The 14,091-nt window shown below is 47.7% G+C and overlaps 1 protein-coding gene and 1 non-coding gene across 2 annotated transcripts in view; both read right to left on the reverse strand.

Moving 5' to 3' along the window:
* PCP4 (Purkinje cell protein 4) overlaps positions 1 to 7,659 on the reverse strand; it is a 54,786-nt gene extending 47,127 nt beyond the window's left edge. Inside the window, exon 1 of the mRNA XM_045506825.2 lies at positions 7,556 to 7,659. Coding sequence (XP_045362781.1) covers positions 7,556 to 7,564 — 9 coding nt within the window. The 5' untranslated portion in view covers positions 7,565 to 7,659. The remainder of the gene's footprint in view (positions 1 to 7,555) is intronic.
* Positions 7,660 to 10,695: 3,036 nt separating this feature from the next.
* Positions 10,696 to 10,768, reverse strand: TRNAV-AAC (transfer RNA valine (anticodon AAC)). Its single transcript has one exon. It is a non-coding gene; the product is annotated as a tRNA-Val (tRNA).
* Positions 10,769 to 14,091: the final 3,323 nt, after the last annotated feature.

Consider the following 14,091-nt stretch of genomic DNA (forward strand, 5'->3'; position numbering starts at 1 on the left):
CACAATCAGCAAGGTATCTATAGTTTATATCATCATTCTCTCATTCTTTTCAATGTTTATTTTTGTATACTTTAGAACTGCACCTAATATATGAGCACATTAGCATGTACATACACAATTTTAAAGTAAGTAAAACTGTATTGTGCATGCATGCTCCTATTTTCCTCCTGAGAGGGTGCACTATCAAAAACTTTGAGGACCACACTTTTTGAGGATTGATACTGATGGTCACTGTGGATACTATGCCATTGTTCTGTCGTGGATCTGCAGAAAGACGGAGGCAATGGTTCCCAAAAAGTTGATAAGCTTTGAATGTTAGTTTTTAAATACTTGTGGATAGTTATTATTAGAATAATGACAGCTCATGGTAAAAAGTCAAAGAATCTCCCTTTGGATAGACGCTTTCTTTCCTTTTGCATCCACAAGGGAGAGAACGTAGTCCTTTCAAAGCACCTTGAATTGTTTGCAGGAGGAGTTCCTACAGCGTCACAGTTTGAAGTTTTGTTGTTGTATCTCCATCTTTAGCGCTTTGAGACACATGAAGAGATAGGATTTTTAAAGCAGGGCTCAACACGCTTGGCCACCTTGGATGTGGGCAGGTTTGTGTCAACACTCATGCCTACAGATGACCTCTGACCCTCCCAGGTGAGGCGGCCAACACCATGAGTGATCTCCAGCTGACTCACAATTTGACTAATTCATGGCCTCAGGGACTCTTCTGCACACCAAACAAGCATGGGGAAAAATAGTTACACAACTAGTTTCTTCTGCATAGCACAGAGAACTATATTTAATATTTGTAGTAACATATAATGAAAAAGAATATGAAAACGAATATATGTATGTGTATGGATGACTGAAACATTATGCTGTACACCAGAAATTGACACAACATTATGAACTGACTATATTTCAATTAAAAAAAAAGAGGCATGGGGAAATGTGGAAAAGAAAATCCTAGGTACCTTAGCCATTTTACCAGGCTCAAGAAGATAAATTAATGTTTTTCTAACAGCTCCTCATGAGAAAGTGGACACTACTTAATAAGGCAATGATATACATAAGAATCTTAAATTTGGCGAAGTCCACCAGTGTCCTCAAACTGGAAGCAGAGACCCCCCCAGAGAGAAGGACCCCTGCTCTCCATAATAGCGCCATCGTGAGAGGATGACCCCGTTTGAGTAGTTCCGCTGGCTCACGCCTTTTGGCATCTTCCCCTTAGATAACCCGCAGGGGAGTTTTCAATTTGTGGGTGATTACCTTCCTGCTTTATGATTCTAATTTGTCTTCCTTTTCCTTACCAGGTGGCAGTTTAAGAGTAAAATATAAAATAATGGCATTTAGTGGGTGATTGATTTTTCCACTGGCAATGTTATAAATATGGCCAAGCATTTCCCTTTCAGAAACGGCACAAGAAGTAATTCAGTGAGATTCTGAAGCATAAATTTAGGGCTATTTGCGAGGCACAAACAATATTCAAGCAGACTGATGCCTGGAATGTGTAACTCATGCTGAGTCGTTCGTGTAAAACAGCCCAGAAATAGATGTTGGATTTATGGGTTTGGGCCACTGATGGGTGTTTTTGACGCATGACACAAAACGACGGGCTATAAAACATTCTCACATCCATACCCAAAAGGTGCCTGCACCAAATCAAATGGAAAACGTTTCTCCATTCATTATTTATGCCTCATCTCATTGCAAAGATTGGAAGAATAATAAATACTTTGTGCCTGGAGATAATAGGAAAGTGAGAGAGACCCCATTAAACTGCAGAGTGGTGCTGACGCACAGTTCAGTGTCCAGCTTCCCAGGAGGACAAATATGGGTTGATCTTTTTTTGCATATGAATTGCCATATATTCCTATTTCAAATATAAGTGAATCTGAAATATTTAAATATGCAACCATAGTTAAAATATTTGTTCTAATCAATATTAATATTGGCAATTTAACTATAATATTTAAATATGCAACTATAGTTAAAATATTTGTTTTAATTAATATTAATATTGGCAATTTAACTATAATATTTAAATATGCAACTTGTTTTCTGGATGCTAGATATACTGTGCCTTCAACAATCTTCCAGAATTTACGGTTTGGCTGACTATTGTTGGGCACGAGGAGCTACCTTACTAAAGATCAGCTTGGACTCTTTCTTATTCTCCTCTAACCCCAGTCAAATTGGTTTTTTATTTCAACACAGCAGCTGTTTTCTTCAAGGTATTCATGGGCTCTGCCCCTGGGGCCACCATCCCTCTTTGTTTGAATTTCACAGAACTTACCTGAAGTGAAATAGTCTCAGGGAACAACCCCAAACTGGAGGATATTAGAATTCTCCATCCCTCCTTCAGATCCCTATTTTCCTTGACATTTTCCCAAATGTCACGCGTTCTTTCTGTTGAGATTCTCATTTTCTTTGCCTGCCATGAAAGCATTTATTTTGCAGGTGTAACAATGCACCCATTTCCAATGTAAAAGGATTTAAATGGCAAGCACAGGTTCCAAACCTGGAGTGAAGAACAAAAGAGAGAAATTTTCCTCTCCAAACCTACCGGGACCACAAATCTCAACATTTAGAAAAGAGGGTGCTGGTCCATTGGTCACATGAACGGGTAAGTCTACACCCTGAAATCTCGTAATTCATCCAGTAACTGAAGTTTGCCAAGAGCCAAACCAGGAGCCAAGTCTGTGGATGATGCCAGGATGTTCACAGTCTAGGTAAGGTGGTTCTAATAAAAAAAGTGTAGCCAGTAATACTTGCTATGATCTGGATGTTTGTGTCCCCCCCAAATTCACACACTGAAATCCCAACACTCGAAGGTGATGGCATTAAGAGGCGGGGCCTCTGAGAGGTGATCTGAGCCCTCACAAACGGGATTAGTGTCTTTATAAAAGAGACCCCAGAGAGCTCCCTCACCCCTCCCACCACGTGAGGACGCAGGACCTCTGCCCCTCAGAAGGGAGCCCTCACCCGACCGTGCTGTACCTGATCTCCGACTCCCAGCCTCCAGAATTGTGAGCAATAAATTTCTATTGTTTATAAGCCACTCAGTCTGTGGTCCTTGGTTACAGCAGCCCAGACAGATTAAGGTAACACTTTGACAGCATCACCTTATTGCTGTTTTATGAAAGTATTAGTCAAATACGATACAAATCTGCAGATATTCACCCCCGAAAGTCCTTCTTCTCCCTCATTATGAGGCCCTTTCTAGAAAGTCATTCTAAATTAATGGAAAACCCCAGGCTTGGGCTCATATTACTCAGGTGTTCAAACAGTACAGTGTGCCCAGTAGACTAAGAACAGAAGGACCCCAGACAAACCATGAATGCCTTTCACCTATAACACCCCCAACAAAACACTGAGCGCAGAAACTAGAATTTGAAAAAATACTGCAGAGAAAACGTGTTCATCGTAAATTCAAGGCACTTTCCGTGACAAAAAGCCACACTCTTTGCCTCATCTTGGTCACACTATTCCACCAAATCTTCAGTTAAATCAATTGTGAGTCATTTATTCAATTTTTCTTTCTGAAAAAAAACAAGCCATCTTGCATTCTGGCATTCTTAGAATTCAAAAGAGAAGAGCAGTGAGGCTTCTCAGTCCCACAGCATGCGTTAGTAACATGCAGGATTGGGGAAATGAACCTTACAGCGATCCACTGCAGTCATCAGCCTGGCAAACACAGCTTCTGGCTGAACTGTGGCCTCCTCCCACTTGGGAAATGTTGAACCTTGACCCCAAGTTGTAATCGGTGTCTTTCAAGACCTAACGTCCCCAGTCGGCGTAGAGAGAGCATCTACCATTACGTGATCCAGCAAAACTGTATGGATCTTTCTGGATCTTCCTGGCTGCAGGTACAACCCCAAAGGAGGTCAAAATTACATAAGAAATTGAATTTTCATTGGACCTCATCTTGCTAAGCCTTTGGGGCCAGGTGCAAAAATCTACGTCTTACACAGTAACCCTCAGAATCTGTGCTTAACGGGTCTAAATTGCACGGTCCCTTGAGGACCTTTACCCCCTCATTGGCATTTTGGCTCACTGTTACATCATAGGAACTAGTGTAATTCTTATTTTAGATCTTTTTCATCTTATTATTTGTCTCACCAAAGAGGCACCCGACAGCTAACAAGTGAAGCCCTAAACCAGCGTCGTATGTGGTTTTTAAATCAATGGCTCCTTTTGGGAAAACATCATTTATTTTCCATGCCCTCATCCCAAGACATAAGTGGCATTAGCCTCCCCTGGCAACCTCTGTCTGGAACAATGCTGTTCACTGCTTTCCACTTGCATTTAGAGATTTTATGGTAAGGCAAGTAGCTTCTGATTCTGTGCAAAGGATAGCCCTGAGAGTCTCAAGATTTGCCCTTAAATGCCCCCAGTGTATTCAAGCCACGCCTCTGACAGGTGTGGTCCTTGTGTTGTGGCCAATGTCTGGATGGGAGAAAGGCCGAGAAGCCCGGCACGGAGTTGCAACATCCCATCCAAGCCGAAGCAAGAAGAGAGGCTGTGGCAGCAATACACAAGCATTTGGGGACCGTGCCCCCAAAGGGCCTCAAGTCTAATTAATGGCTGTCAGCTGACGCGTTACACAGCGGGGAGGCCCACACACACACACAGGGTGATGGTGTGTGTCATGTTTCAAATCAACTCTCCAAATGTGTGCCTCTGTGCATTCAAATGTTGCTCCTAGCTCCTCTGAATAAGTTCTTTTGAAAAGCAACCTAAAACCAGATGCCTGAATGAGAAAACGGGGTTGCCTGTCATTGTTGGTGGGACTTGTTGTCAAACAGTTTAGGTCTGTTTGAAACAGAGGGAGGCTCTTTTTCTTCGTCTTCTGTGCAGGGAGTCCAGCAGGGAGAGACAAGAATGCCTTTTGTAAACTTCCACCTTGGTGGTTAGGATTTCTGATCCAGCGAATGCACCTAAGCCTGCATTTTGATCCCTGCTAAATTGTCTTCCAGCTCATCTCGTAGACTGTTCCGGCACATCTGACACACTTCAATACTGAAATGCAAATCAGACACCCCCACAAACCACCTCCATTCTCTCACGTTGCCCTAAATTTGGACCTCACTTTCCTCGCTACACTTGAGCTGCTCTTTTCAATCACGTGCTGTTCCCCCTAAAAAGCAATGTCAAAGGGGAGAAAGAAGACATTTTGCCCCTGTAAAGTCGCCCAGTGTAGAGCCAGCTCCAGGCGAAGCGCCCCCACCAAAGGCCGCAGGCCCCGCAAGAACAGCGCCACCCTGGGGAGCGCTTGGCTCTTCGGCAACCTCTCCTCCCAGCCCAGCTCCTGCACTGACTCAAGACGCAGCTGTGAACTTGGGAATTTCTGCAGCTGGAGCTAAGCCCTAACAGCTGGATCAGGATCTGTTTTCCCATCAGAATCAAGTAAATCCTGAAGTCGGAGGAAAGTCTGACAAAATCCATTTATTCAGCCCTCGGGGTAATTAGTTACATGGGTACGTCAACAATATCTGAAATCCATCGCCGCTGAGAGTTATTAAAACTAGAAGCCACGTGTAACTCATCCAGCTAAAGAAAAGCTTGGGGAGACACTGGGGAGGGGGTGGAGAAGGGATCCAGTTCTCCTCCCAGAAAGGAGCTTCTGTTCAACTTTATTAAATGTTTTACGCAGATTTAAGTTTTAGCCAAAGGACAAATTCCCGCTCTCCGAGGACCACGCTTCTGGAAACTTGGAGATCAGCCAAAGAGCTGGTCACTCAGCGGGTGGCCAGAGGATGGGGGCTGCACAGGAGGTGGGGGTGGGGGGATGGGAGCAGGCGGGACCAGGACCAGAGGGAGAAAGGTGGAGGGAACTGGAAGGCATCTGATGGGCAGCAAAGGGAGGCAAAGGTGTGAGCTGCTCACATTGTGGGATTGTATCAACATTAAGGGAACTACTGCAGAGTTCTTGCAATTGCCTGCCTACTGATGGAATGGGGAGGCGGGGGCGGGGCTGAGGCTGCAAAGCTGCCCTAATTACACATTCAGCAGGAAGGAGGTTGTGATCCTTATCATGGGTGAGCTCTGGGACCCGTGCTCTCTCCCTGGGGACCCACTGTGCAGTGGACACCGCCAAGATGAGGCATTCTGGAAAGCTCAGGAGCCTCTGCTGAAGACGGGGTGACAGCCAGTGGGAGGATCCCCACTCCCGCCCTCCGCCTCTTCCTCCTTCACTGGCATCCATGGTTCACCCTGTTCAGAGAACTCCACGCGCAGTTTGGCCATCAAGACCCTCCCAAGTCCCAGCCCTGCCCTTCACTAGCCGGTGGCTTTGAGCCAGCTGACCTTGAACGTCTCCATGCCTCAGCTGTCAACTGGGCATAACAATGGCACCTACCTCACAGGTTGTCAGGGAAGTTCAAATAAGGTAACTAGACACCCTGCTGCGCACTGGGGACGCTGGGCAAGCGGGAGCTGCTGTGGTGATAACTGCTGTTGCTGCTGGATGGTTTCAGCCTCCCCACCCTCCTCCTCACACACTTGCCCACATCCTCGCCCAAGCCCTTGGCCCCATCCCAAACCCCATTTCTAAATTTTATAACGTTTTGCCAGCTCAGGATTCCTGTCATGTTTATACCAAAAACCACCCATCAGAGAGATAAAAGCCAGGAAGAGGCATTTTATTTCTGAAGTTGTTAATTTTACTCTAGAGTCCAAAAAAAGGATCACCAGTCTGTCAAAAAAAGAAAAAAAAAAAAAAGACAGACAAAAGATTTTTAAAAGTAATTATTTAAGTGCCAACCAAAAGGAAATGAAAATGAATTTGTCTCGATTACCAAGTAAAATTAGAGGGTGGTGCTGTCAAACCCCAAATCTGCCATTTTTAAAAGGAAGACAGAGAATGTGATCATTTAAAAATACAATGAACTATCAGTTTGCCCCAACAAACTATCTTCTGGATAAACATATTCAGAGAAGTGACTTTTCATTGAAAACTGGAGCTCGTCTCCTGCCAGGGTCTCTCGGGTCTTGGGCCCCACACTCACACACACAGATATTTCGCGGTTCACACCATCTGCATTTCTCCCACTGGTGCTCTGATTAACTGCAGGTGTAGTCTGTGCAGGCAGTGCGTCCACACGGCCATGCACTGCAATCCTTCCCTCACTTCTCTTCCAAGACTGACGTCTGCCAGATGGCCTGCCTGCTAGCGCTCTGAAAGGTACCCACCAAGGAAGGCTCGTGAAATCACACTGCGTGTAGCGCAAATCTTCACAAGAGACTGAAAAAAACCCCAAAAAACCCAGCTTTCTCTTCTGAGGTCTAAATCTCAAAGCACTTTCCAAAGTCACCTTTAAATCGGAAGCAAACAGTTAATCCCTCTCTCTATCTGAGGTGAATGTTTAAAAGTTGCCAACTTAACCAATTTCTGCCCTTGCCATGCAAACCGAGACAGGAGGAGTGTCCGTCCTCCAGGCCAACAGTCACAGGGTCGATGTGCTCTCACCACTTGGAATCCCTTCATTTTGCTGAGCCTTGCTGCTCCGCAAAGCCCCTTCTCACCCCCAAGTTTCCCTGCGAGAGTAGAAGCCCCGCTCACCTCACTCATGATGCCTTAACAGCAGCTCCGGGATCCCCACTGCTCGCACGGACAGCACTGCTCAGGGGTCGCTGTTCCACGGTCCTGGCTTTTCTCTTAAAAAGGGCTGCCCGATAGCATCATGCCTCCCGTGAGCCAATGAGATGCATTCACCTGTCTGAACGCCTGGCAGATATCTGAGAGCAGCAAGGGCCACCTAGTGGAGCAAAGGAGGAAGGCGGGCTTGGTCCCAGCTCCAAGCCCAGCCAGGGAGAAGAAACGACAGATTACAAGAGAGTCAAATAATATACATATCATTACATATAAAATAGATTAAGAAACCCCAAATTTCTTCTGTATAGCACAGGGAACTATATTCTATATCTTATAATAACCTTTAATGAGAAAAGAATCTGAAAATCAATATATGCATGTATATGCATGGCTGGGACATTATGTACACCATAAATTGACACATTGTAACTGACTATACTTCAATTTAAAAAAAAGAGTCATAGTCGAAGGTACACAGATCATTCTAGGATTGCCATTGTTCATGATTTCAAGAGGTTACAGGACTTAGACGTGTGGGAAAATGCACGTTCAGTGGCAGTGGACTGGAGGCTTGTTTCTCGAAGGAAGAGCTGTTCTGGAAACACGGAGGCCAGGCATCTCACCCGCCTCTTGCTTTTCTCCGGGGCTGCCGTTTCCCCTGCCTTTGTAGCACAAGCCTCTGCCTTCAGAGCTGAATATTTTCCACTCCTCTCCTCCAACCCCATATCCGCCAGCCTGCTTGTACCCCGGGTACTCATCCCCTGGCAGGAGGACGTGAGCAGATGGCGTCATGGACTTGGAGAGTCACGCTGTGACCACAGCTTTGACCCTGGAATCTGCCTGTCCAGCCTGGCTGTGAAGATTCTTGGGCCCACACCTGGACTCATGAGACCCTGAAGAGCATCCAAGTGGGCCCTGGACTTGTACAAGGCAGACATCACGGCCAATGTGATGGGAACTGAGATGCGTGTGGCTGCTGGGTCTGGTCACTGGTCAGGGAGCCCTCTTGCAAATCGACCTGTGGGCTTGTGTCTGTTCTAAAAAACACAAGGCAAATGCTGAGTGCAGCCACAGAGAGAGAGAACCTAGCTGCCCAAGGGAAAATCAGCACCCACAGGTTACACCCGATGCATATGAGTGTGCCCCCAGCACATCTCCACGTGTGCTCGCTGGCCAGCTCCCCAGGCACTGAATGCTCCTTCTGTCATGTCCCAGGTTGGGCACCTGGACCACACCTCCGAGCTCCATCCATTCTCTTGGGGCAGTGACACCAATGACTGCATCAGACCAAGGACTGCAAAGATTCCACCACCCTTGTCTTGGAATCCCCAGGGACCAGCGTAATAATAAACAGATGGTCTTCAAACCTGGCCGTGAGGTTCTGATGAGCAGTCGGATCTGAGAAACACTGCTTGAGGCAGTCATAGGACACACACACGTCACTCATTCACTCCTTCCAAACTTCCAGGCTCCCTCCTGCCCATCTGCCCTTCCCCCACCCCACCTCCTTTTGGCATCTGCATGGCCCCTGTTGGCTCTTACAGGCACCAATCCTATTTAAACAGCTTCTGCACATCACTACCATGCGATGTTCCTCAGGTCAGCCAAACACCACATCACATGGCAGATGGAATCATGAACCAGAAGCTTAGGACTTTGGTCCTTGAAGTGAGCGATAGTTTTCTCTGTGACCTTGGCCAAGCCTGTCCATCCCTCAGTGTCTCATTTCCCCCACTGGTAATATAGAGATATTAAAACCTCATACCTGCCAACCTAAGTGAAAATATATACACTAAATACATTGAGCTGGGAAATAAATTTTGAAAGAACTTCAGGAGAATTAGATCTACAGCTTCATATATTAGATCTAGGGGAATACTTCAGCCTTGCTGAATTAAAATACAGACATGTGGTTCTGTAATTTATGAAAAAATATGTAATGTGGATAGATTATTTTCATCTTCTTGGAAGTGTGAGCCTGCCGGAAGGTACTGGGTTGGACCAGGCAATCTTTCAAAATCTTCCTCTGGGCTTATTTATAGGGACAGTGTATATTGATGACCTAACACCTTCCAGCAGACTTTCATACAGCACGATCCGAATCCCTGAATGTGGAAGGCTTCACAACGGGAGGGTTGTGGAGGGCCATCATGGAGGATTCGTGGTCCAGCATCACTGGCTGGTGTCATCCCTCCCTTCTGCCTTCACTGCTCATCAACCACAAGCCAAATATAGTCCCTTGGTGACTACACAGTCCCCACCCCAGAGACTCAGCCCTCCCCACCCTGATGGGCGGACCCGGCGGGCTCCTGCCTGCCATCCCCCACCTTGCTTCCTGCTACCCTGAATGTGAATCCCGCCTACAGGCTGGAGCCCTGTGCCAACTTCTGAACGTCACGTGGCCCAGAGCCAGGAGGCTACCCAGGTTCTACCTACAAGTGCGGAAACGCAACCTAATTCTACAAACCTCTCCTGGAAGCATTTCTTTACTGTAATGCTCCCTTCCTGTGAGTGCCGTTTACCACGTCTGGTCTCCCACCTCCTTGGCTTTTTAAACCTCCTGCAGGAGCATGAAACTACCCCGCCCCTGTCGGCTGTCGCCCTGACCGCACAAGCCAGTGTTCTGCGCTCACTGAGTGTGGACACCGCTCTGTAAAGAAGACTCTTTTTTCCCCACAAAATTAGATTCACTTTCCAAAGCTAACATCTGAGAATTTTCTCTTTTGAAAATGAGAAAAGAGGGTATTTCCAACATCTCTCTGCCGTCAGAGTTTAAGCCAACTTTTTAAACCATTTTTTGAAAAAATTGCTGTCAAGACTGACCTGCTTTCAACCTACATGACTGGGTTTTACTGCCTTTTTAAAGAAAAAATAGATTAATAGACATGTTCAGTGGTGGCCTTCCAAGGGTTTAGCAAATACCTTGCATTTTAGTCCCGCTTCCTCCCCCCAGCCTGACACGTGTGTTGTCCCCTCCCTTCTCTGCCCTAGAGGTTGCCCTTCACTGGCCAACATGGATAATAGATGTATACATTTTTTAATATTTTGTTTTATTGTTTAATTAACTAGTTTACTTGGGGAGGGGTAACTAGGTTTATTTATTTTAATGGAGGTACTGGGGATTGAACCCAGGACCTCGTGCATGTTAGGCACACACTCTACCACTGAGCTATACCCTCCCCTCTAGATGCATACATATTATTATTTCTGGGAGGTATTGAAAGTTTATCTTTGAGTTCTCTCTTCTCTGCCCCCTGTTGCCCCCGTGTCTCTTTCTCACCTAAAATAACTTGCGTTTACATATCCAACCCTCCACCCCACCTTGACCCTCGGTGAGGTCACTCTGTCTTTGCAAAGGGCATCACCAGTAGGAGAGAAAGAGGGATTATGCAGGAGGTGGACACGTACAGTCACATCCATCTGCCCCAGTTCCACAGAACTCTGCTCATCTCATTGGCTAATTCCAAGGGTTGCAATCTTACCTGAAGCCTCTACCATTCTTAAGGTTTAAATCCCTCCCAGTTTATGGATGAAAAGGTCACCTTAGAGCCGGCAGCCCCTTTCGCCCAATTAAATGTCCAAATCTGCCCCTGGGATGGGGACTGCCTGGACGGCCCGCAGAGCCAGCATGCCTGCCCTCCACAGCGCTCTCTTTGATGAAAAGGTCAGTGGGTGTTTGTGTTCAAAGAGCCCCTTCTCCGACACGTCAGCCCGGGTCCCTTGCTCAAGGCCAATCTGATGGCCTGCTGGTAGGGCTCTCCCATCTCGCAGCCGGGTCAGCGGTCAGAACTGTTGGGTCCTTAATTTGTTGGGTCCTTTGTTGTGTCCTTAATTATTCTATCTTTGCTTCCGACACAGGTGAAGTCTTCCAGTTCACTCTCCAGCAACAAATCAGTGATTCTGCAGAGCCAGCCCACTTGTCCGGTGCTACGGGCTGAACTGTAATGGCCCCCCACCCCCTCCCATGCACACATGGAAATCCTAAGACCCGTGGGACTATTTAATGAGGGAATTAGGTGAAATGAAGTCGTATGGATGGGCTCTAATCCAATAGGTCTGGTGTCCTGGTAAGAAGAGTCAGGACACAGACTGCCTACACCAAGGGGCAACCACGTGAAGACACAGGGAGGAGACGGCATCCTCACCCCAAGGAGAGAAGCCCCAGGAGACGCCAGCCCTGCTGGCACTTTGATCTTGGCCGTCCAGCCTCCAGAATCATGAAAGAAAAGGCGTCTGCTGTTTAAGCTGCCCCCATCTGTGGCCCTCTGTTGTGGAAACCCAAGCAGACTGGGACATCCAGTCTGTGGCTGAGGTTCTTTCTGGAGAGGACTCCCTTTTGGATGCCCCAGACCCCCGCCCTCCCAGGACGGAAGCGCTCACTCCCCAGCTGCTGCCCGTTGGCAATGGTGATGGGCTCAGCGCTCCACTCAGTCCTCAGGGAGCCTGCTCTCAGCCCAAGGGAGCTGCCTCGCCCAGAGTCACCATGCCATTCAGACACATCCAACAAAGTCTTGGCCCCCTTGTCCCAATTCGGGAGAACTCTGCAGGGTCCTCCATCCCAGCTCCAAAGTTTCCTGTGGGATCTGCTGGAACCACAGTCCACATTCCCCCTCTGCCCCATCCTGGCCTTCATCCCCCTGGGTGTGATGACAGGGCACCCCCGAGCATCACCCTGCCTGCTAACCTCCACCCCCGGGTCTGCTTACAGGTGCGACCTGACGCAGTCGGACCAGGTGGCGGGAGAAAGCAGACCCTGCCCTGGAGTCGGGAGCTGGATCACCTGCTGGCCAGATGGCCACCAGAACCCTCAGTGGCAGCAGATGGGGCACGAAGACCCCAAGGGTGCAGCCTGGTGGTGGTTGAAACACTCATCACGTAAGGTGGGGTGGTCTCCCTGTGGAAGTGAGTGCACAGGGTGGGAGCCACATCTCAGACTTTAGACAAATAAGTAGGAAAGGTAACTTTAAGGATGATGGAATGAGATGGCTGCTGCTGGGGAAATCAAGGCTTTGGAGAGAAATAAAGCAGGCTGGGCTGATTAATCGGGAATTGAAGGCTAAGTGTGAAATCAGGGGCAGCAGGGAGCCCGAGGTTTGCAAGATTGGAGAGCAGGAAGGAGGCTGCTGCAGGGATGGAGCTGCAGAGATGGGCAGAGGGTCCCTTGAATCTATCTGAACACTGATCTGTGCAAAAAACACTCACTGAAGTCAAAGTGGAAGAAACTTCCCAGCGCTGGGGAAAGAGCCCCTGAATAGTTCCTGGAAGGTCCCCCAGAACTGGAAACCATGCCTGCTCTCACCAGCCAAAGAGGAGTGGCCTCAGGCAACACAGGCATCAGGCTGCGGCCTCAGCGGGCTGGGCCTTGGTACTAGGGTTAAACTAGCCCCAAAGACGCCTCTTGGCTCACGTAACAAAGCCTGACAGCAAGCCTCAAAAACTCACACTGATCCACAGGTTACGTAACTGTGTGCCAGAAAAGTAACCCAACACTCTTTGAAGGAATGCAGTAAAATCTCACACCCAGCAACACGACATTCATAGGGCCTGGCATCAAAAACTACCAGGCAGGCAAAAAAAAGCAGGACAATACGATTCGTTCATTTCACAGAAACAAATCACAGAAGGGATGGAAATAGTAGGCTCTCCTGTGCCTCTGCTCTGCCATCCTCTATCTGGGGGCTGCGAAGCACATTTCAGGTTGGCCAGCCACTCGCTCCCGGAATCAGCCAAGAGGCAGCAGAGGAGGAACTGCGCGAAGCTGGAGGAGGAAGGAGAGATGTGTTCCTTCCTGTTTCCTCCTTCCTCCTTCCTGTTTCCTTCTTCCTCCTTCTTGTTTCCTCAGCAGGTGATCCTTCCTGTTTCCTCTTCCTCCTTCCTGTTTCCTTCTTCCTCCTTCCTGTTTCCTCCTTCCTCCTTCCTGTTTCCTTCTCCCTCCTTCCTGTTTCCTTCTTCCTCCTTTCTGTTTCCTCTTCCTCCTTCCTGTTTCCTTCTCCCTCCTTCCTGTTTCCTTCTTCCTCCTTTCTGTTTCCTCTTCCTCCTTTTTATTTCCTTTTCCTCCTTCATGTTTCCTTTGCTCCCTTCCTGTTTGATTCCTGTTCCTGTTGGTGGCAGCCGTTCTGTACCTTGGCAGTGCGGTTCTACCTGGCTACTTTGTGATTTTCCCTATGTTTACAGAACCAGCCTCAGCACACTCCCTCCAGAGACACAAGCCAAGCCGCACCCCCCCACCTCAAGGATCCAAACTTCAGCTCCATGAGGCCCTTCCTCTAAGCTTCTAAATTTTAATAATCCTGACTCCTCCCTTTGTTCCCCCAGCCCTACAGGTAGGAGCTGCTCCCTGTACCCACTCCCTCTACAATATCTTAGAGTTCTCTTTTTGCCGCTTCGGTCAGCTAGCCAACAACTTTGCTCCACATTCTCAATGTTCATATTAACTCCACTCTGAGCGAAAACTGGTGTGGTTTCTGCCTCCTGATCTAACCCACCTGTATAGCCCCTGAAAT

Source organism: Camelus bactrianus, chromosome 1, assembly GCF_048773025.1.
Source record: "Camelus bactrianus isolate YW-2024 breed Bactrian camel chromosome 1, ASM4877302v1, whole genome shotgun sequence".
Classification (NCBI taxonomy): Eukaryota; Metazoa; Chordata; class Mammalia; order Artiodactyla; family Camelidae; genus Camelus; species Camelus bactrianus.